Source organism: Gracilinanus agilis, chromosome 4 (assembly GCF_016433145.1).
Source record: "Gracilinanus agilis isolate LMUSP501 chromosome 4, AgileGrace, whole genome shotgun sequence".
Lineage (NCBI taxonomy): Eukaryota > Metazoa > Chordata > Mammalia > Didelphimorphia > Didelphidae > Gracilinanus > Gracilinanus agilis.
The window spans coordinates 510,063,434-510,085,475 of NC_058133.1; the positions used below are offsets into that span (position 1 = coordinate 510,063,434).

Genomic DNA, 22,042 nt, shown 5'->3' on the forward strand with positions numbered 1-22,042 from the left:
AGTCCAGAAGCTCTGATACAATCAGATTTGAAGATAAAAACTGACAATGCCACTAGACTGTTTGAGAAGTTTCTTGATTCTAACCATCCCCAAATGGAGCCCAAAGTGAATGCCAGCACTGAAACCAAATTAGCAAGAGAAATATCAGAAAAGTCATTCCATCCCACAGTGAAGAAACATCTTCAAAGACGACATCATTATAAAAACACCACAAAAGTATTTTCCCTTCCATTCCAGACCTCACAGTGACGCTCAGAGAAGAGGCTCCAAGCATGAAACCTTGAATCCCTGCTCCGCCACAGAGAGGTCCCCTGAAAGGGGAGCTTCTAGCCCCAGCCCAGGGGAATAGCTCCTTCCTTACTCTGGTCATTTACAAAGCAATGCCACAGACATTATCTCCTTGGATCCACCCAAGAAATCTGGCAGCCAAGCAAGGCAGATAGGATTGCCTCCCACCCAATTAGATTGGTTTGGCTTTTTCAATAACTGAAAGAAAACTCAGAGAACTATGATCTCATTTAATCCTGGGTTCTAGATCCCAGAATACAAACTCTCTTGCTGCAAAGCAATTCCTCCAATTGGGAGGAAAAGAAAGCCAACCTCCTCCTTTTCCATAACAGGATGGTCTATAGATCTGTAATAGATATTAGCCAAACAGAACTGAATTAGAGTGGGTTTAGGGGGAGAGTAGTTAGAACCAGCTCTGAGGTTGGAGGTAGAAAGGAAATAATTATTATAAAGAAAAAAAAAATCCAGTATGTTTACCTTAAATCTCTCCTCTTGCTGAACTCGGCAGGTGGGATGGTCCAAGGCAGGGCCTGGGGAAGACATTCCAGAACTTCTGGGGAGAAATCAGAGAAATCGACCCCATATTCCATCAAGATCCCCTCTGTTTCTGGTTCAATCTCACCAGCCTGGCCCAGGCTCTTAGCCAGATGCCTGTGGACAGGATACAAAGGAAACAAGAGGCATTGATAAGCAAATGAGGCCCATGTGAGCTAGGCATATCCTCCTTTTCTAGAAGTGTAATAGAACATACAAATATCCTGCTATTCTCAACTGAACCAAGGTCACCAAAGGGCTAGGTCTTGCCCAAGTGATGCAAAACTCACTTATTCTAAGAGGCAGGTTCACAGAGACAAGAGAAGGAGCATCTCATCTAGCCCTCTCACTGGAGAAGCACAAGGCCCAGAAGAGGGAGGGTCAAGGCTCACATAGTAAGTTAATGACAAAACCAGAATTCGAAACCACATCATCTCTTGCTTCTCATTCTGATGCCCCTTCTGCTTCTTCAGTCTAGGGAAGGGGTTGTAAATTTGGTTTCCATGATAACAATAAACTCTGGTGAAGTTCTGATGAATAAAAATAAATTTTGATTTTAAAAATATATACTTTTCTGATATCGTTGGTTTCCTTTATATCTTATCTATTTTATTCTACCCATTTAAAAATCTTCTGAGAAGAAGTCCATAGGTTTCACCAGACTGCCAAAAGGATCCATTTCACGAGCACTGTCTTAGGACAATATTATTAGGTCATATTGTCTGAGATCTCTCAACCTGAAAAATGGGGCCAAGATCTTTTACCCAAGATTGAGAGTCCCCACAGTTGCTTCTTAGGAAATTTAAAAACAGGACTGTGCACTCCTTTTTGCTGAAGGCTCTGTGCTGCTATCATTTTTCTCTTACACTCCCAAATGACCCTGCCATATCTTTGGGGAGGTCCCTAATTCATCCAGTTGGCTACTCATTGGTCAGTATGAGAGTGAAAATGCCCATGAGTAGGCTTTCTAGATGTGATCTAATGAGGTTGGTATTCAAAACGGGTTCCAACAACTGATGCCAGGTGGTCCTGCATCTCATTTCTTGCTTCCCTGTGCACACATCTTACACCAAGTAAACTGGATAGCTCTGTCAACAAACCCTCCCCTCTTCCCAAAGCCCTCTAGTCATCATGTTATTGCGCAGGTATGGGAATGCCTCTTCCCTGACTGAATACCAGCCCACCACAACACCATGTCCAAAAAAGCAGCTTGACCCAGCCACACCTGCCCAAGGACTGGACTTTGTTTCCATGTGATGTGAAATACAGCCACCACCTGTGCTGAGTTTTTATCTCTCCCTATCAGTCATAAAATTTCATCAGAGAAGGGGTTGAATCAATTTTGGTTTTCCCCGAGCATCACTCTGCTCATAATTGCCGCTGAATAAATTGTTTTTTGGCCGGGTGAATGTCTAGCCCCAAACACCACTCTTCTCTCCCCGTATTTTGTTGTAGGGAGACAGCTTAAAAAAGATCTAAGTGTGAGACTTTCCTTCTATTAAATTTAATCTTATCAGATTCAGCCCCTCATTGTAGCTTGTCAAGATCATTTGGAGTCCAAATTCTATTCTCCAGAATCTTGGTCACACCTACCAGATTGCCCCTAATACTTACTACTCAGAAGGGGCTTTATCACTCCTTTTTCTCTTTTATAGTTCCCATCAATTTTCCAGTCAGGTTCCTTGGAGGAAGCTGCTTTCCCCAGACCACCCACCTCTGCCCAGAGGCAAAATTAAAACTCAACCATTTTGTTAACCAGAGGAATACAACCTTCTTTGGCAAATTGGGAGAGATAGCCAAGGAGTTTGAATAAATGAAATTCTCATAGGCAAAACAAAGAAAAATAAAACCAAACCCTAATACTCTTTGCTGGAGGGCTGGAACCTTTAGGGGTAAAAACTTCTCCTGTGATTTCTGTTAATATACCTAATCATCACATTGAATCATCAAATTTACACTGAACAACTGACAAAAGAAATATCATTAGCTGTCAGGGAACGTAGGAACTGCAAACTTCCTATCGATTAAGTTATGTAAAGGTTCTGGCATTTTAAAACATTCATCTTCATTAATCCAAGCTGGAAGTTTCTGCTCTGCCCTCCAGCTTCCAAATGGAAGACTGTTCCCATTCTGCTCTTTCCAATGAGTCCCTGACATTACACTTGGATAACTGACAACTCCTGCTTCTTTTCATATTTTATCACCCCGGGGGTCAAGAGGATGGGGAGGGAGAGGGGTAAGGTTTGCTTCTATTAAGCCATCTTACAGAATCTCTCTCTAGAACCAGAACAAAGCACATAAAGAACTTCCAAGTTGGGTGACTTATTCATCAACGTTACATTTTGGGACAAAGAAAACCTCTGACCTTTTTAAACCATACTCCACACAAAATCTCAGTGGTTCCTTCATGGTGTCCCTCACACAAATGGTCAGGCCTTTGGCAATTGGGTAGGAGCTCCTAGGTTTTTTTTTCTTGTTTCTAGCACTGATTCACTACGAAGATACCAAGCCTGCCTTGTACAAGCAATGTTCTAATGTTCTAGTTTCTCTATTCATAGGTCAATGGCTCAATCAGTCAGTCAAGTATCTATAAAGAATCTACAACTGGGGCAGCTGGGTAGCTCAGTGGATTGAGAGTCAGGCCTAGAGATGGGAGGTCCTAAGTTCAAATCTGGCCTCAGACACTTCCCAGCTGTGTGACCCTGGGCAAGTCACTTGACCCCCATTGCCCACCCTTACCACTCTTCCACCAAGGAGCCAATACACAGAAGTTAAGGGTTAAGAAAAGAAAACAAAACAAAACAAAAGAAAAGAAAACAAAAGAAAAAAAAAGAAAAAAACAAAAGAAAACAAAAGAAAAGAAAAGAATCTACAACTGGCCAAGCAGAGGTGGTCCATCAATGGCAAAAATGAAGCAGTGCCTCCCCTCCTCAAGCAGCTAACATTCTATCAGGGAAAGCACTACGGTCAAAGACACCAATACAGAAACAATACAAAAAGGAGGTTTTCTCTTCTCTGGAATTGTTCCATGAAAACTACTTCCCACTTATAATTTAGTTCACAGTGTTTCATCTTAGAAGGTGGATAATACTGTTCCAAATTCTCTCTGAAGAAGGCAAGAGGAATGGGGACAGCAGGGTTTGAAATCTCTGATAAAGAGGAGGAATTCTGACAATTGTAATATGATATGTATATGAAAATCTGAAAGAAAATTTAAAGATTCCAGAAAAGAGTTTTCTTCAGTCCATGGGCTAAATATATGACTCAGTAGCTACACATCCATGACTTGGTAGCTTATTGAAAACAACACGGCATACCTGGGAAAATGTCTTACCAGAGTGGGGTAGCCAAGATTCCCACTTGTGAGCTTCCAGCTCCTCTATATCCCCTAGAGAAGGCGTGGGCCTCTCTCCTAGAATGAGGCCATCCCCTGAAGCAGGAGTTGAAGTATTAGGCTGGGAAGAACTCTGATCCCTTACCTTTATACACTCTGATCATTATTGGATGAAGCAAGAATCGGACACCGATTACCTCTTCACTATTCTATTTTTTTTTCTGTACTAATAGTATTCACATACTAAACCAAAATCATAAAAACCAAGGAAAACCATATAAATGTCCTCACTTAAACCCACTGCAGGAACACGAAGAGCCCAGCCTGGCTCCCAGCCTCCTTCTGTGGTGCTGAGGTCGTTCAAGGCTTCAGGGCAGTGGCAGCAGCTGGGAGGCTTGACCATCCATCCCCAGACTTAGCAGGGGGCCAAGTGAAAGGACTTGTGTCTGAGTGCTGAGAGAACTAAAGGCACACCAAGAAGTCATTCTGGGAAGCCAGGATTCCAATTCTATCTACCTAAGGATTTATGCCCTTACTCACAGCCCCTTCCCCATACTCAGCTCCAGAAGGAAGTCCCTTCTTCCCTGAACTACACTAGGAATGTCTGCCCTTGGCTCTGGGCTTCCTTCTGGCTGAGCTCTACTTAGAAAAGTCTGTATCTGGTTCAGTGTATTCCAGTTCAATATTCTACCCAATTATGATTCCAATCCTGAGACCCAAAAAGTACCTGCCATATCAAGGTAGCAGATACCCTGACTCTGACCCTTCGTCTCTTTTCTTTCTCTCTCCTAGACATCAAATGATGAGTACTTTTTTCCTAGGGCCCAGGGAAAGGACTACTTAAATAATCAAAGCAAGGGTCAAGGAACCAAAAGGGTATCATCAGCCCAAATAGTATGGCATTGTGGGAAGAGCACTATACTCAAGAGAGATCAAATGTGGAATCTCAGCTGTGACACTAATCCTATGACCTTCCAGTCACCAAAAACCTGAGCACCTCCTTCTCATCTGTATTCATACTACCACCTAGCTCACAGGAGTGTTTTGTAAGGAAATTGCTTTGTAAACTCGTTTTATGGAACTGTGATTTATTAACATTAGCTCACAAACTTCCTAAAATGGCTAGACTTGTTAACATTTCCTTGGGCAGATTAACCCTGTCATGATTCTCCCTGGAGAATAAAATGTTCTGACCTGACCCTAGAAGATAATGAAATCTTTATTCCCAGAACACTACACCAGGAGATCTGGGTTAGCCTGGTCAGGCACTTTAGGCAAACTGAGATTAGACTTTTCTTTTCTCATTTCCTCTATCTGTCATACCAAGCAAATGACCTAGCCTACTTCCCTGAGAAAACATACATCACCTGCTCTGAGTTACTCAAACATCATCCCCCTCCCCTTTTTCATTCTTCAAAACTTCTCAATATCTTTTTTCCCTTGGTCACAAAATATTATTTATTTATTTAGAATATTTTTTTCCATGGTTACATGATTCATGATTTTTCCCACCCCTCCTCCCCTCCACCTCCCAGAGTTGGCAAGCAATTCCACTGGGTTATACATGTACCATTGTTCAAACCTAGCTTGGTCACAAAGTAAAGATTCTCCTTGACCCTAATTCCCATTCTCTGAAGAGACAGCTGTAGTGGATCCTTTTCTCTTGTGGCTTCAGAAACACCAGACTCTCTTGTTCTCTCCCTTCTCTAAATGCTCTTTTGCTGGCTCCTCTTCTTCCAATCTTTTTTTTCCCCCCTTAACCTTTACCTTCTGTCTTAGGATCAATACTGTATATTGGTTCCAAGGCAGAAGAGCAGTGGTAAGGGCTGGACAATAAGGGTTAAGTGATTTGCCCAGGATCACACAGCTGAGAAGTGTTTGTGGCCACATTTGAATACAGGACCTCCTGTCTCTAGGCCTGGTTCTCTATCCACTGAGTGATCTAACTTGCCTCTTCCCCTTCCAAACTTTTTTAATGTGAGGATTCTACCAGGGTTATCTTCTCTTCCCTTCTTTACTCTTACCCTTGGTGATTTCATACATTCCCATGATTTCAAAGACCCTTCCTATGATGATAATTCTTTCTCTTTCTGGTACTACTCCATCTTCTGAGCTCCACTCAGAATATTCATCTCCCATCTTTATAATTCCACCAGTTCTTTGAGCTCAACCAAGTGTCCAAAACTCAGCTCTTATATGTGTTCTTCTTTTGACCTCATTACTCTGGTGCCTTAGATCCCATTTATAGCACTGAAGTGATCTTAGATACTTTCTTCTAGCTCACCCCTGGCTGCCAAATCCAAGTGAGTTAATCACCTCTTCACAATACCTCTATCTGGTTCATGCCTTCTATTCACTGCCACCATTTTTAAAAGGGCCCTCATTACCATGTTTATGGACTATGACAATAACCTTCTAAGAAACTTTCTCATCTCCACTTTCTCTCTCATTTAGGCATACTTTATATTGCTTTCAAAATAAACTTTCTTATTCCACAAAACTGGTCACATCTTTTAAGAAATTTTTTCTTCAATATTTTTTGTGCCTCTTTTACCAAGCTATAAAGTCTCTTTTTACAATTTTTGTATTGCTTCTCTTTCCCCAGTTTTACCTCTCCCACTCTTATTTGATTTTTTAAATCTTTTTTTTTTTTTTAGTTCTTCTAAGAATTCTTGTTGGGCTTATATCCAATTTGCATTTTTCTCTGAGGCTTTGCTTATAGATGTTTTCATCTGGTTATCCTCTTCTGGGTTGTGTTTTGCACTTCCCTGTTACCATATCAGATTTTTATAGTTAGGGTTTTGCTTTGTTTTGTTATTTGCTTTTTTTTTTTCAATCTATATCTTGACTTGTATCTCTATGTCAAAATTGGGCTTTGCTCACAGGCAAGGGAGGAGACACTGAACCAAGCTTTAGACTATTTTATGCTACTGTCTTCAGAACTAGTTATAGAGATCTATAAGTTGTCAGTGTAAAGTGATATGGTCAGTGCAGAAATGTATTCATTGCTCTCCTAGTTTTTACTCTGGTCCTTATTCAGGAAGGGCCTGTGCTCCCTTGTGACCCCAAGTGCTCCTCTCTACCCGGACACCATTAATCAGAAATAGGTAATGCTTAGCCAAAGAGTACCCATCCTGCACCCAATACCAGCAGAGGAATCTGCAATAATCTTTCTTTCTTTTATTTTTTTTTTTTGCCTGTCAGTGCCACTGCTTCATTTCTATTTTTAATTTATTTAATTAATTCAGAGTATTTTTCCATGGCTACATGATTCATATTCTTTCCCTCCCCTCTCTTGTAGCCAACCCACAATTCCACTGGGTTCTACATGTATCATTGTTCAATATTTCCATATTATTAATATTTGCACTAGAGTGATCATTTAGAGTCTACACGCCCAATCATATCCCCATCGATACACATGATAAAGCAAATTTTTTTCTTCTGTGTTTCTACTCCTACAGTTCTTTCTCTGGATGTGGATAGCTTTCTTTCTCATAAGTCCCTCAGAACTGTCCTAGGTCATTGCACTGCTGCTAGTATAGAAGTCCATTATGCTCAATTGCACCACAGTGTATCCATCTCTGTGTACAATGTTCTACTGGTTCTGCTCCTTTTTCTCTGCATCAATTCCTGGAGGTCATTCAAGTTCACATGAAATTTCTCCAGTTCATTATTCCTTTTTATGGTTCTCTTGAATTTTGTATTTGGACATCAAAATTTCCATTTAGTTCTGGTCTTTTCTTTAGGAATGCTTGGAAATCTTTTGTTTTGTTAAATGCCCATACTTTCCCCTGAAAGTATATAGTCCATGTACATCCAATTCTCTTGCTTTCCAGAATATCATATTCCAAGCCTTGTGGTCCTTTAATGTGGAGGCTGCCAGATCCTGTGTAATCCTGACTGGGGCTCCTTGATATCTGAATTGTCTCTTTCTGGCTGCTTACAATATTTTCTCCTTGGTTTGGAAGCTCTTGAATTTGGCAATTACATTCTGGAGGGTTGTCTTTTGAGGACTGAATGTAAAGGGTGATTTATGGACTCTTTCAATGTCTATTTTGCCCTCTTGTTCAAGAACATTAAGCAGTTTTCTCTGATAATTTCTTGTAATATGATGTCAAGGCTTTTATTTTTTTCCCCAAGCTTTCAGGTAGACCAATGATTCTCAAATTATCCTTCCTAGGCCTGTTTTCCAGGTCAGTTGTCTTTTCAATGAGATATTTCATGTTTCCTTCTATTTTGTCATGCTTTTGATTTTGCTTTATTAATTCTTGCTGTCTTGTGAGATCATTAACTTCTACTTGCCCAATTCTAGTCTTTAAAGACTGGTTTTCAGCTATGATCTTTTGATTTTCCTTTTTGGTTTGGTCTATCCTGCTTTTCATAGCTTCCAGCAGGTCAATTCTGGTTTCCAATTTGCTTATTACTTAATGTAATTTCTGTGCTTCTTTTTCCAAGTGGGAAATTTTGTCTTTTAAACTGTTATTTTCTTTTTGAATCACTATCATTTATTTTCCCCACTTTTCTTCCCATTTTTCTTCTATCTTTCTTACTTGTTTCTTGAACTTCTTTTTTAATTCCTTGAGAGCTTGTGACCAATTTCCATTTTGTTTGGAAACTTTGGATGTATTTGCTTGTTTTGTCACTCTTTACTGTTGCTTCAGTATTTTGCTCTTTTTCTCCATAGAAATTATTTGGAGTCAAAATCATTTTCTGCTGCAGCTTATTTCTTTTTGTACTTGTGGATTGTGGTTCCTGCGTGTTGGTGGCCATTGCTATCTTAGCTTCTGTCCCTGTATTATCTTCCCTTCCCAGCCAGAAGCCTGAGTTGGGGCTGGGGGGGAAGCAGTTCTTTGTGTAGTGAGCACTGCCCTAAGGGGTTTGCTCTGAATATGGCACAGTGGGTGGTATGGGGGAGGGGTGATCAACTCATGCTTTGTGGGTGTTGTTTTGCCCCCTTATCACATGGAAATCCCCAAATATTGCCTACTTTTAAGGCTGCACCCTGTGGAAGTGCCCCTTTATTCATCTGATTTTGATTTCTATCTTTTTGAAATGCTTTGTATTGATCAGTAGTGTTGATGCTTATTAAAGCACCCTGTTACTTTACAGCCATCTTCAATAATCTCTTTCTGAAAAGCTGTCCAATCCCTTTACAATCTCTGGGTACTAAGAGTTTCCAAAACTGCTTCTGCCACTGCTGTGTACCCTTAGCACTACACTCCCAGACATGATAGAATGTCATCTATTCTTAAGATACAACATTACAGAGAAAAAAAAAAACATTACCTTACAAGTTAAGAGAAATCAGAAAGCATTCCAAAGAGGCCCCATTTTTGTTAATTCTACCCAGCTCAAAACCTAATCTATGAGAAGAATTTAATTCTCCCTTTATAATACAGTTTCTCTGAGAACATGAGTAATTCTGGTCTAAGCTGACAGTCTCCAAGAGAGCTTCCAAGAGGAAAGTGCAAACTGCAGGAACATTAGGCCACTGAGACTTTTTTCATCACTCCAAATGTGTTAAATACTCCCTTTAGAGTATATGTTACAGTCCCAGACAGAAGGATGTGTGATTACCTTTGGATTCTTTGTCCATGGCCATAGTGTTCTTAAATTGGTGGAAACAACTGTTCTGATTTCCTGAATCTTTACTGCAGAGGATTCAGAGCGGGAAGGGACTTTAGTAACCATCAAGTTCAACCTCTTCATTTTACATATTTTACATAATTTACATTACATAAACCTGAGGCCCAGAGTTTCAGCACTTTGCCAAAGGTCATCAGAAGCAGAGCTAGGATTCCATAGAGGCCTCCTAAGTCTTTTTTTTTTTTTAAATCCATACCTTCCATGTTGGAGTCAATATATTGCTCCAAGGCAGAAGAGTGGTAAGAGCTAGGCAATGGGGGTTAAGTGACTTGCCCAGGGTCACACAGCTATAGGAAGTGTCTGAGGCCAGATTTGGACCTAGGACCTCCTGACTCTAGACCTGACTCTCAATCCACCGAGCTACCCAGCTGCCCCCAAGGCCTCCTAAGTCTTAATTCAATATTTTTTTCCAGATACCATTCACTCTGACTTGTTAATCAATCAACAAATCAATCATTTATTAAAGCATTTCTACATGCCAAGATTGTACTAAGTCCTGGGGATTCAAAGAAAATACAACAGTCCTTGGCCTCAAGGAGCTCACATTCAAATGGAGAACATAACATCCATAAATGTATATAAAAAAGAGAGTAAATGGATGGTAGCCTTAGAGAGAATGGCATGAGCAGCTGTGGGGCACAAGAATAAATTCCGTGAGGAAGTGCAACCTATGCTGAGTCTTAAAGGAAGCCAGAGATTCTAATACTCAAAAGGAAGAAAAGAGAGCATTCAGATATGGTGGAATGATGAATACAAAGGCAAAGAGATGGAAGCTAGACTATCATGTATCAGAAAGAGGAAAAGGGCCAGCAAAATGAGATAAAAGAAGACACTGAGGTGAGTCCTTTGTTAAAACTATTAAAAGATAAGATGGGAACAAGTTATGAAAGGGTCCCTTTCAAGGTTCTGTGCTGGGCCCTCTAGACTACTTCACTTGGAGATCTCATCGGCTCCTCTAGTTTCATGACTGTCTCTGCACTAGTGAGTCTCAAATCGACCTCAGCCTAATTTAACTTCTCTGGTGACCTCCAATCTCCCATCTCTAACTGCCCTTCAGATATCTCCAACTGATGTCCAACAGGCATCTTAAACTCATTATGATCTCAACAGAACTTGTTACCTTTCTCTCAAAACCCTCACCACCAATTTCCCTATTACAATGGATGGCAGCACCACCCTCCCAGTTTGTCAGCTTCCATCCTAAAACAAAGCATAAGAAAAAACAGAGTATTCCTACTAATATGTCAAATCTAAAATCAAGAGTCAGCATTTTCTGTAATTGGGGATAAACCAAACGCCTGTCCAATAAGTTCAGGGGTAAAACAAGGATGTCTATTATCACCATTATTATTCAGTACTATACAAGAAATAGTTATGGCAACAGAAAAAGAAAATGAAAAAATAAGCATAGGAAAAGAAGAAACAAAGTCATCACTTTTGTAGATGATATGACATTTTATTTAAAGAACTCCAGAGTCAACTAAAAAATTAATTGAAACAATTAACAATTTCAACAAAGTTGCAAGATATAAAATAAACTCAAGAATTATCAGCATTTTTATAATACAAATTCTAGCACGAAAAAAATCCATTTAAAATGGAGACAGTATAAAATACTTGAGTAAACTTGCTAAGATATACAGAAATTATATGAATATAATTATGATACACTCTTTATACTAAGACATATCTAAACAACTGGAAAAATGTTTACTGCTCATATATTGGCTAAATGATATAAGAAAAATGATAATACTATCTAAATTTATTTATTTAGTCAGTGTTATACCAAATTAGCAAAGGATTAATTTATTTACTAGAAAGAATAACAATAAAATGTCTTTGCAAGAACAAAACATCAAGAATATAAAAAAAAAGACTAATGAAAAAAATAAAAAGGAAGGGGGCCCCAGCAGGACTAGATCTCAAACTAGATTTTTTAAAATTGATACTGGGTTTTAAAAAGGTTGATTAGTGGAAAAGATTTAAGTATTTAATTTTTGTTGTTTAGTCATTTCATTCGTGTCTGACTCTTCCTAACTCCATTTGGGGTTTTCTTAGCAAAGATACTGAAGTGATTGGCCATTTCTTTCCCCAGTTCATTTTACAGATGAGGAAAATGAGGCAAACAAGCTTAATTGATTTATCCTGTTATAGGGAATTAGCAGATGAAGGTGATTGACAGAGAGGAGAAAAAAAAAGGTTCCAGAACTCTGAGTAAGTACCTGGCAGAGGAAAGTCAGTTGCTCCTTGAAATTCCTTTGGATGGAGAGAGCTACATTTCCTCTATATAGATCCTGCTTTGATTGAAACCCATCATCTATCAAGAGACTGCTGGCGGGAGTTTGGTTGAGTATAGGTAAAGCATTCAGGGGTGGACTCTGATGTCAAAATCCTTACTCCATCTCCAACCTTGGATTATAGTAGCAGTATCATCTTGACTTCTGTGGACACAGCTTTGTGGACACATCCGTGAGACCCCCACCTTACTTAGCTGGACCTGTTCATCTTCCCAGAGTTCCTTAATTATTATATCTCAAGAGGAACTCTGGATAGGTTAGATTTAAGGCAGCTGAGGGGATTTTAATCTGATAGTGTAGAGTTACCCTTCTGGACTTTGGGGAGGGGAACCACGTATTTTAAGATAGTTTACCCACTCCCTTCCCTTCCTGACCCAGTTGTTAATAAATCTTTTGAGATACACACACACACACACACACACACACACACACACACATATACATACATACATATATATATACACACCAGACTCTCCTTGATAAGTTCCTTTCCCAAAATCTGGTGATATGGCACCTCACCAATAATAAGGACCCACTATGTTAACCCAGCTAGATACCCTGGTGTTACCCCATTTAACAGTATTTATACCCATCTAACCCAACCCCCTGTTTATTAATTTATGTCAACCCAGGGTCACACAGCTAGAAATGTCTGAGGCCAAATTTGAACTCAGGTTTTCCTGACTCCAGGCCCAGCACTTTATCCACTGTGTTTGATAAACTCAAAGATACCAGCTACTGGGGCAAGAATTTAGTATTTAAACACAGGCTAGTGGAAAATAATATCAGCAACTTAAGTAAAAGCTCAACATCTCACATCACATAAAAAGACAAGGTACAAATAGGAACATGATTTCAATGTAAAGATTTACATCACTAACAAATAAGAGAAGCATGGAAGAAACAGTTCATAAGCCAATAAGACATAGAGAGGTTCACATAAGGGAAAATGGACAATTTTGGTTACACAAAATTAAAAATTTTCAAACGAAACCAATAGAATTAAAATTAGAAGTTGGAAATTAAGAAAAATAATTTGAAGTTTCTCTAATAAAGGTCTCATTTCTCAGATATGTAAGGAACTAAATCAAATTTGTAAGAATAAAAAGCCATTCCTAATTGAAAAATGGGCAAGAGATACAAAAAGGCAGTCTTCAGAGGAAGAAATCCAAGCTATCAACAAACAGCCATTGGGGGGTTGGGTTGGAGGGGGAAACTCTATCTCAGTAATAATTAAGAGAAATCTACATTAAAACACTTCTGAAATGTTTTTTCATACTCATCAATGACAAAAGAGAAAAATGACTAATATTGGAGGGGATGTGGGAAAACAAACATATGAATAAACTGTTAATAGAGCCTGATCCAGTCCAGCCAGTCAACTTTGACCCTAAGTTATTAAAATGTACATATATTTGACCTAGAAAGATTGCTATTAGGCTTATACTCCAAATAAAAGAAAACTACCCATCTGTACAAATATATTTATATTAGTTCTTTTTTGTGGTGGCAAAACATTGGAAACTAGAGGGGATGCCCAGAAATTAAGGAATGTCTGAACAAAGTTCCAGCATATAAATATGATGAAATATTATCGTGCTATAAGAAATGAAGAGGATGGTTTCAGAAAAACCTGGGAAGATTTGCATGAACTGATGCAAACTGAAGTGAGCAGAAATAGGAGAACAATTTATACAATAAGAACCATACTGTGAACTCTGAAACATTTAAGAACTCAATCAACACAATGGCTAACCACAATTCCAAAGGACTGACTCATGAAGAAACATGCTATCCACTTTCAGATAAAAAAAACTGATGGACCCAGGGAACAGATTAAAGTTTTGTTTTTTTTTTTTAAATTTTCTTGGATATTGCTAAATACAAGAATTTGTCTTGCCTGACTATGCAAACTTGTAAGGTTTGTTTTCCTAGCTCAATGAAGAAGTTCAGAGGGAGAGATTTTGGAAATGAAAATTAAATGTAAAAAATAAAAATTAACAATAAATGGAAGAAACAACATGTAAATAAGTAGTTAAATACAAGAGAGAAAGAGAGTGCATGGAAGGTAATCAGAAAGGGAAAGGCAGTAACAGCTGGTTGGGATGCAGTCCTGCAGAGAGTGGAGTTTGAGCTAAGTCTTAAAAGAAACCAGGGAAACGAGGAAGTGAAGGTAAGGGAGCCAAGAATTCAGATGGAGTGTAATGTTCAATGAACTGCAAAGAAGTCAGTGTAGCTGGATGCTCTACAGAATGTGTGTAGGGAAGTAAAGTATGATAGTCCTAGAAAGGTAGGAAGGGGCCAGGTGGTTAAGGGTTTTAAATACCAAAAAGAGAACTTTTAAATTTGATTCAAGAGGAAATAGGAGGCCCCAGTAGTTCCCTGAGGAGTACTTTGGCACAGTCAGAACTATACTTTTTTTTAAATTACACTGGCAACTAAATGGAGGATGGATTAGAATGAACAGTGATGAAACAGAGACATCAGAAGGCAATTTTCCATAGGCAAGAGATGATAAGGACCTGAACTAGAATCATGACTGGATAAATGGAGAGAAATTGATGCATACAAGAGCTATTGTGAATGTAGAAATGAAAAAATCTGGCATTTGTGAAATGAGTGAGATGAGACAAGGTGATGCCTAAATTGTGAACCTGGGTGACTGTGTACACTGGTAGCAACCCTTAAAAGTAATAGGGAAGTTTGGAAAAGGGGTGAGTTTTTCAGGGGGAAGTTGGAAGGGGAACAATGAGTTTTGTTTGGGAAATACTTAAGTTTGCTATGCTGCAGGGATACATTCAGTATGAATTGTCTAAGAGGCAGTCAGTGACACAGAGCTGAAATTCAGGGGGCATATGTTCTATATTCTTTTCAGTAAAGTAAAAATCCTCAGTTGACAGGAATGGGGAAGATAGTTGTGATGGAGAGGTGGCTTAAGGAAAACTGAGAAGACTAGCACAATATACTTAGCATGTTGTGGAAAAAAGAGAATATTCCCCTATTTGGGACAGCCAATCCATCACAGAGGAATGGAATATTTGCTTTGCTGCTGCAGGAAGGACTCAGTTGAAATAAGTTAATATAAATTTGTAGTGGACTCAATCAGCATGATTTCATAATTTCCACCAGATCCATTCAGCAACATGTGAATAGGAACAAAGGAGGTGAAAGTAACCCAAGATTGGGATTTTACAAGACATGCTCGATAATGAATGATAGATAAATATAAAAGAAAGAATTGTGTAGAACTTAAGGAGGTTAAGATAAAGAAGGGAGCATGAAGAGATAGAGAACACTGCAAAATGCAAAATGAATAATTTTGAATTATATCAAATTAAAAAGGTTTTGTACAAACAAAACCAATGAAACCAAAATTAGAAGGAAAGCAACAAACTGGGAGATAATTTTTATAACAAAACAAAACTCTCTGACAAAGGTTTAATTTCCCAACTATATGAGGAAGTCAGTCAAATTTACAAAAAATCAAGCCATTCCCCAATCAGCAAATGTTCAAGGGACATAAATAGGCAATTTTCACATAATGAAATCAAAACTATCAATAAGCACATTAAAAAGTGTTCTAAATCCCTCCTGATTAAAGAAATGCAAATTAAAACAACTCTGAGGTACCACCTCACACCTAGCCGACTGGCCAATATGGCAGCAAAGGAAAGTGATCAATGTTGGAGGGGATGTGGCAGAATTAGAACACTAATATACTGCTGGTGAGCTGTGAATTGGTCGAACCATTCTGGAGGGCAATTTGGAACTATGTACTTAGGGCTTCAAAAGACTGCCTGCCCTCTGATCCAGCCATACTACTGCTAGGTTTGTACCCCAAAGAGATAATAAGGAAAAAGACTCGTACAAAAATATTTATAGCCGCACTTTTGGTGGCAAAAAATTGGAAAATGAGGGGAAGCCCTTCGATTGGGGAAAGGCTGAACAAACTGTGATATCTGTTGATGATGGAATACTATTGTGCTCAAAGGAATAATGAACTGGAGGAATTCCATGTGAACTGGAAAGACCTCCAGGAATTAATGCAGAGAGATGGATACCCTGTGGCACAATCGAATGTGATTGACTTCTTTACTAGCAGCAAAGCAATGACCCAGGACAATTCTGAGGTTCTTATGAGCAAGAAGCTCTCCACATCCAGAGAAAGATCTATGGGAGCAAAAACACAGAAGAAAATCATAGGATCGATCACATGGTTTGATGAGGACAGGATTGGAGTTCTGATATTAAAGGATCGCTCTACTGCAAATACAAATAACGTGGGAATAGGTTTTGAACAATGATACATGTATAACCCAGTGGAATTGCTTGTCAGCTCTGGGAGGGGCGGGGAGGGGAATCATGAATCATGTAACCATGGAAAAAAATTCTAAATTTAAAAAAAGAAAGAATTCTACCACCTTCCCTCTACTGATCATCTCCAATTTAACCTGTCTCTCCACTGTTTGTACAGAATTGTTTTCATGCTGACATCCACATTAGACCATGAAAGCTTCTCAAAGGCAGGGGTGGTCTTTGGCCTGTTTGTACCCCCCAAGACTTAGCACAGTGCCTGGCACAAAGCGGGAGCTCAATAAGACTGATTCACTGACTGACTGCCTCATCACACCTATTGGGAATGCACACAAATCTCATCTTGTCACTAGCTTTAACCAAAGGGTAAACTTTCAAGAGGCTCTTAAAGGAAAGATAGAAAATGACAAGAAATGACAAGAGAATTTTAAAACTGGTATTTCAAAATGAAGACATCACAAGAGAGAATGAATCAAAGAAAGCCGGAAAAAGGGGGGAAAGAGAATCAAAGCAGAGTACAGAGGTGGCAGAAGAAGGAGAGGATAAGTGTCAGTGGTCTGAGGTGACCAATGGAAGACTTAACTGGAGAATGAAGAAGTCAGAATTAATTAAAGGGATCTGTTATTAGACTTTAAGGGGAATGGCGGAAATCAAACATCTCAGCTCCAGTTCTCAAAGTCCATTGTTCCTAGCATAATGTGTTAGCTTAGCATAACCAGGGTATAAAAACGATGACTGGGCCAGGAGAGTTTAAGATTAACATACAAGGAGACAGCAAGGTGGCTCAGTGATCAAAAACCAGGACTGGAGAGGGGAGGTCCTGAGTTCAAATCTGACCTCAGACACTTCCTAGCTGGGTGACCCTGGCCAAGTCACTTAACTCCCTTGCCTAGCCTTTACCATTCTTCTGCCTTGGAACCGATTCTTAGTATCAATTCTAAGACAGAAGATAACGGATTTTAAAAAGCAAAAGATAAATATCCAACACAGAGAAAACGGTGCCTTGCATCCACACATCCCTGACCCTTCAGTTTGGGCCTGTTGTTCAGGGCCAGCTCAAGGTGGAAGACTGCTTATTCTAAAGCAGGTTCCATTTCTCACTGGCCACCAGGGGGCGCTGAAGAGTCGTTCTACAGGAGCCCCCTCCCCAACCTGAACACTTCCAGTTTTCCCATCAGGCCAGTATTGGCTTGTAAAGCCTTGAATTCAGGTTTGGCAAGTCATACTGCCATCCCACTAATCCCAGTGACAGAGAGCTGCCATTAAAGAACAAAATGGTGAAATCCAAAGGTGGGAAAGGGGGAGAATCTTGAAATATCTCCACGAAGAGCTTTTTTTCAAGGAACTGTTCCCCCCCCCCCCCCCCCGCCGAGAACTCCTTCTTCCAATAAATATCATTTCTCTCCAGGGCCCACAAAGAGAAGGCTTCTGCCCATTCCAGATGATACACTGAAACGGTCTTAGGAGAAAGGAGGGGGAAGCCGGCCTGAGTGCCTGGCCTGGGTCATGAGGGGGACAACTACACACGTCTGCATTCATTTGCCGGAGAGAAATCTAACCTCCCCAACAAGCCAAGTGGTACTCAAAATCTCTGGGAAAGCAGGTCCTGGGCCTGGAGCTTGGCAGCACACACTACAGGAAACATCCAAGCCTGGGCAAATCCCTGCAGAGCACAAAGGCTGTGACCCTCCATAGTTCTGGCCATATTCTGACCCAAAGCATGTGTGGGACAAGCTAGACAGCTAGCCATGTCTCTCCTTCTCTTTTAGGCTGGGTCAGCTGACTGTCCAATTACATAGCTACTGTGAAGGCACAAAGGGGTTCAGAAAAGGCACTGGGGGGCACCCAAGGAAACACTTCTAAGTACGCCCACCACCTCCTTTGTGTTACTTTCTAGTGTAGGCTCCGAGCTTACACTGTGATCCACGCAATATGATTTCCCACAAAACATATGCCACAGAGTAGTATGAAAAAGTTCATTTCCTTTAAATCAAAGAAAAAAGGAAAGGTACAAAGCAGGAGCTCTTTTTGTTAGGGCAAAGAACTAGAAACTAAGGAGAAACCTACCTACCCTTCAGTTAGAGAATGGCTGAACAAGTTATGGTACACAAATGTAACAAAATACTACTGTGATATAAGGAAGGATGAACCCTGGGAAGATTCCTGTGAACTGATACAGAGAGGAGAGCAGAACCAGCCGTACACTTTATACCATCATAACTCTGCTGTAACACAATTTTCAAAGACTCCAGAGCTCTAATCTGGGCAATGCACGAGCACCCTGCCCATCTCCTGATGAGACAAGAGCCTCACCGTGCAGATGGAGATGTGGCTTTTGTACGTGGATAATGGAATTTTTTCCCTTGATTATGATATTTGATAAAAAGGTTTTGTTTGATTTTTGATTTTAAAAAATGGTTGGGTTTTCAGGGTGGGAGGGAATAGGAAGGAACGAAGACGGATTTCCATTCATTGGAAAAAGTGGCCATTTAAAACAGCACTGATAGCAAGTTTCTCCCATTGTACTACCCACACACTGTGCCATAGATGGGGGAGCACAGTTGGTCTGGCTTTTCCTAGGTGGATACATAGGCCACGCCAAGTACCATGATGGAAGAAACAGGAAACTTGGGGAAATAAAGAGAAAGCAGAGAGCTTAAGTGACAGGATGCAGAAAGTCAGAAAGCTGCCCAAGACAAGTCACTTCCAGGAACAGCCTGCCCAAACATGTACCCACAAGCTTTAATCATGTTCCTTCCTCTCTCTGCCACTATCACCACCTGTCCAAAACTAGCAAACTAAAATGAACAAACCCTAGTTGTAAGGACACTCCAAGAACATCTCCATGAGGCAGCACAGACTCTTGAAGTGCTGGCTGGGACTGGAAGGCTAAAGGACCCTGACCGTGGTTATTAGTTAGCTTGATCTTGGAAGAGAAAAAGCCCCTCTGGAGATTCACCATGAATATCATTTTATAATTCATCTTATATAGTATGATTTTAATGAATGTTTATTAGGGATAAAGGAAGCTAACTTCTCAGGATAGATCTTTAAGAGAAACAGAATTTCATTGGGAAGACGCAAACTTGCATAATCACTCATTTTCAATTTTCCTTTCTCAGTGGATTAGCTGACATCCTTTTTCCATCAGCTGCCTGCTCCCATTATCTCCTGCAACCTCCCATCTAAGAAGGTTTCCCACCAAAGAATTCGGGGTGGAAATGACCTCCTGGAGCCTTTCAAGCTTTCCCATCAGGGCACCCTGGGAAGGCTTCCTGACTGCACCCTGGCCCCACAGACACTTCTGAAGTAGCTACATCAGAGATGCACAATGGGGCCTGTCAAAAGGGCAGATAAGGGAGATCCTGCACCTCCCCTCTCCTCCAGAGCTGCCAGCTGCCCTGCCCATCCAAGGTCCTTTTTTTTGTGCCGTACCTACTGCTCCAGACACCAGGAGAAGCCAGAAGGCAGAGTCACTTGTCACTGTCTGCCCCGGCTTTACTGGTAGGAAAGGACAGCCCCAAAGCAAGTCTGTGAAGAGGGGAGCCAGACCTGAGCAACAGGGTTTGACTTTGGGTATTAATCTGGGAGAAGGAAACTAAACTTGTGAAAGTATGAGCCCAAACCTGGGAACATCTGAGAATGCACGAAGAGCCAAGCCTGGCAACCTGCTTAGCTCCCAAGGGCTGTGGTGCCACACGTGATGCCCCAGAGGTGGCAGGTGATGTCGCCTGACCAAGGCGGCCCATCCTGGCCATCCAGACCCCACTGTTCTGCAGACCCAGTGTGGGTGCTCCCAGGGCCAATTCAGCATGTTGCACTGAGCTGCCAAAGGTCCAGACAGTAACTGCTTAGGTTAATCAAAGGTTTAGGAGTCAGAGTCAAAGACCACAGGCCACCCGAGCCACACTCCAGAGCTACAGTGCCACTGAGCATCTTTGTGCCAGCTGGCATGTGCTGCCACCTATTGTGTGCCAGCCACTGTCCTTTTAAGGTTCTCAACCCTGGAAGAGGGAGATGCTGTTATTATCTCTCCCCACTTTACAGCCAAGGAAACTGAGGCAAAAAGAGGGGAAGCGACTTGCCCAGGGACACAGAGCTAAGTGTCTGAGGCTGGATTTGAATTCAGGTCTAACTCCAAACCCAGCTCTATCTACTCTACCACTTAGCAGATTTAGTTTCATCATCTACAAAATAGATATAATAGTACCAGTTGTAAGTCTCCACCTCACAGGGATGTCAACAAAGAATAAATGAGATAAAATATGTAAAAGTATGTTGCACACCATAAAAACACTAAATGCAAATGTCAATTCTTTGTTGTAGTAGTTCAGTTGTTTCAGGTGTGTCCGACTTTTCCCTGACCTCATTTGGGATTTTCTTGGCAGAGATACTGGAGTAGTTTTCCATTTCTTTCTCCAGTTCATTTTACAAATGAGGAAACCAAGGCAGATGGGATGAAGTGACTTGCCCAGAGTCACAGAGCAAGTAAATGTCTGGAGCCAAATTCTAAGTCAGATCTTCCTGACTCCAGACTGGGTGCTCTCTCCATTGTGCCACCTGAAACAAAATCACTACAGATTCATGAGCAGAGATGGTGACATGATGGAAGTAATGTTTCCTCAGACTCTATGGACTGGAATGAGAAGAAGCTTGAGGCAATAGTTAGGTGCCATCTTGACACCTAACTATTGCAATAATCTCTGACCTGAGGCCAAGGTATGTTGATAAATGTTGAACAACCAGTTCCTCAGTGGGAAAAATGCACCCAACAAGGACATACTTTCAGTAGAATCTGAATCATGAACATTTTATCCATCACTTACAGCCCAGTGATGGGCAAACTCTTTAAAGAGGGGGCCAAAGGAAAAGAAAAGCTCCTCTGTCAGTCTGTTTCTAAGGCAACTCTTTTGAAGTTTCACGGCATTGTATCCTTCTCACTGTATTTGTCAGATTAGGAATGTCTGAGGGCAGGATAGAACATTTCAGGGGGCTGCATCTGGCCCGCAGGCTGCCCATCACTGGTCTAGACAATCAATGAAGTTAAACCCTGATTTGTGGCATTTGCTGACCTGAGAGGTGCATCTCTCCCCAGCCAGTTCAAGCTGAAACCAGCACACCCAGAATGGACCAAGACCAGGCTAGTGTCAGCCAGAATGGAAAGGAGCAACCCTAACAAATACCAAATATGCTTCACACTCATGGCAGCAGCAGCATCACTATCATCATTAGGCTGGAGGGTTTGCCAAGTGCTTTAACAACCAGCCTCTCCTTTGCTGTTCACAGTCACCCTGGCAGGGAGGGTCATAAAATCTACTTTACAGCTGAGGGAACTGAGAGAAGAGGGTAGCCCAAAGCCGCCAAGCCAGAAAGAGTCTGAGGATGCTTGATTAGGACACGAGTCTCTGAGATGGTTAAGCTCAGTGCTCTCTGTCACTCCAGTCTGCTAAACAAAAACGGTTCTTTCATGTAATGGTACATTTTCTTCATATCTCTGAACAGGGTGGCTCAAAATAATGCAGAACCATTCCCTGCTCCACCACTGGAGGCAAGAAAAACGAAGTTGTCTTCTCCCATATTCGATAAAGGTGCTGATTAGCTATTATGTTTCCTTTTATGAAAT

The 22,042-nt window shown here is 40.8% G+C and overlaps 1 protein-coding gene across 2 annotated transcripts in view; it reads right to left on the minus strand.

Annotated features, from left to right (window-relative positions):
* DIS3L2 (DIS3 like 3'-5' exoribonuclease 2) overlaps positions 1 to 22,042 on the minus strand; it is a 334,902-nt gene that overhangs the window by 196,949 nt on the left and 115,911 nt on the right. For both annotated transcript variants that reach the window (XM_044673271.1, XM_044673272.1), the window contains one exon: positions 766 to 939. In XM_044673271.1, coding sequence (XP_044529206.1) covers positions 766 to 939 — 174 coding nt within the window. The remainder of the gene's footprint in view (positions 1 to 765; positions 940 to 22,042) is intronic.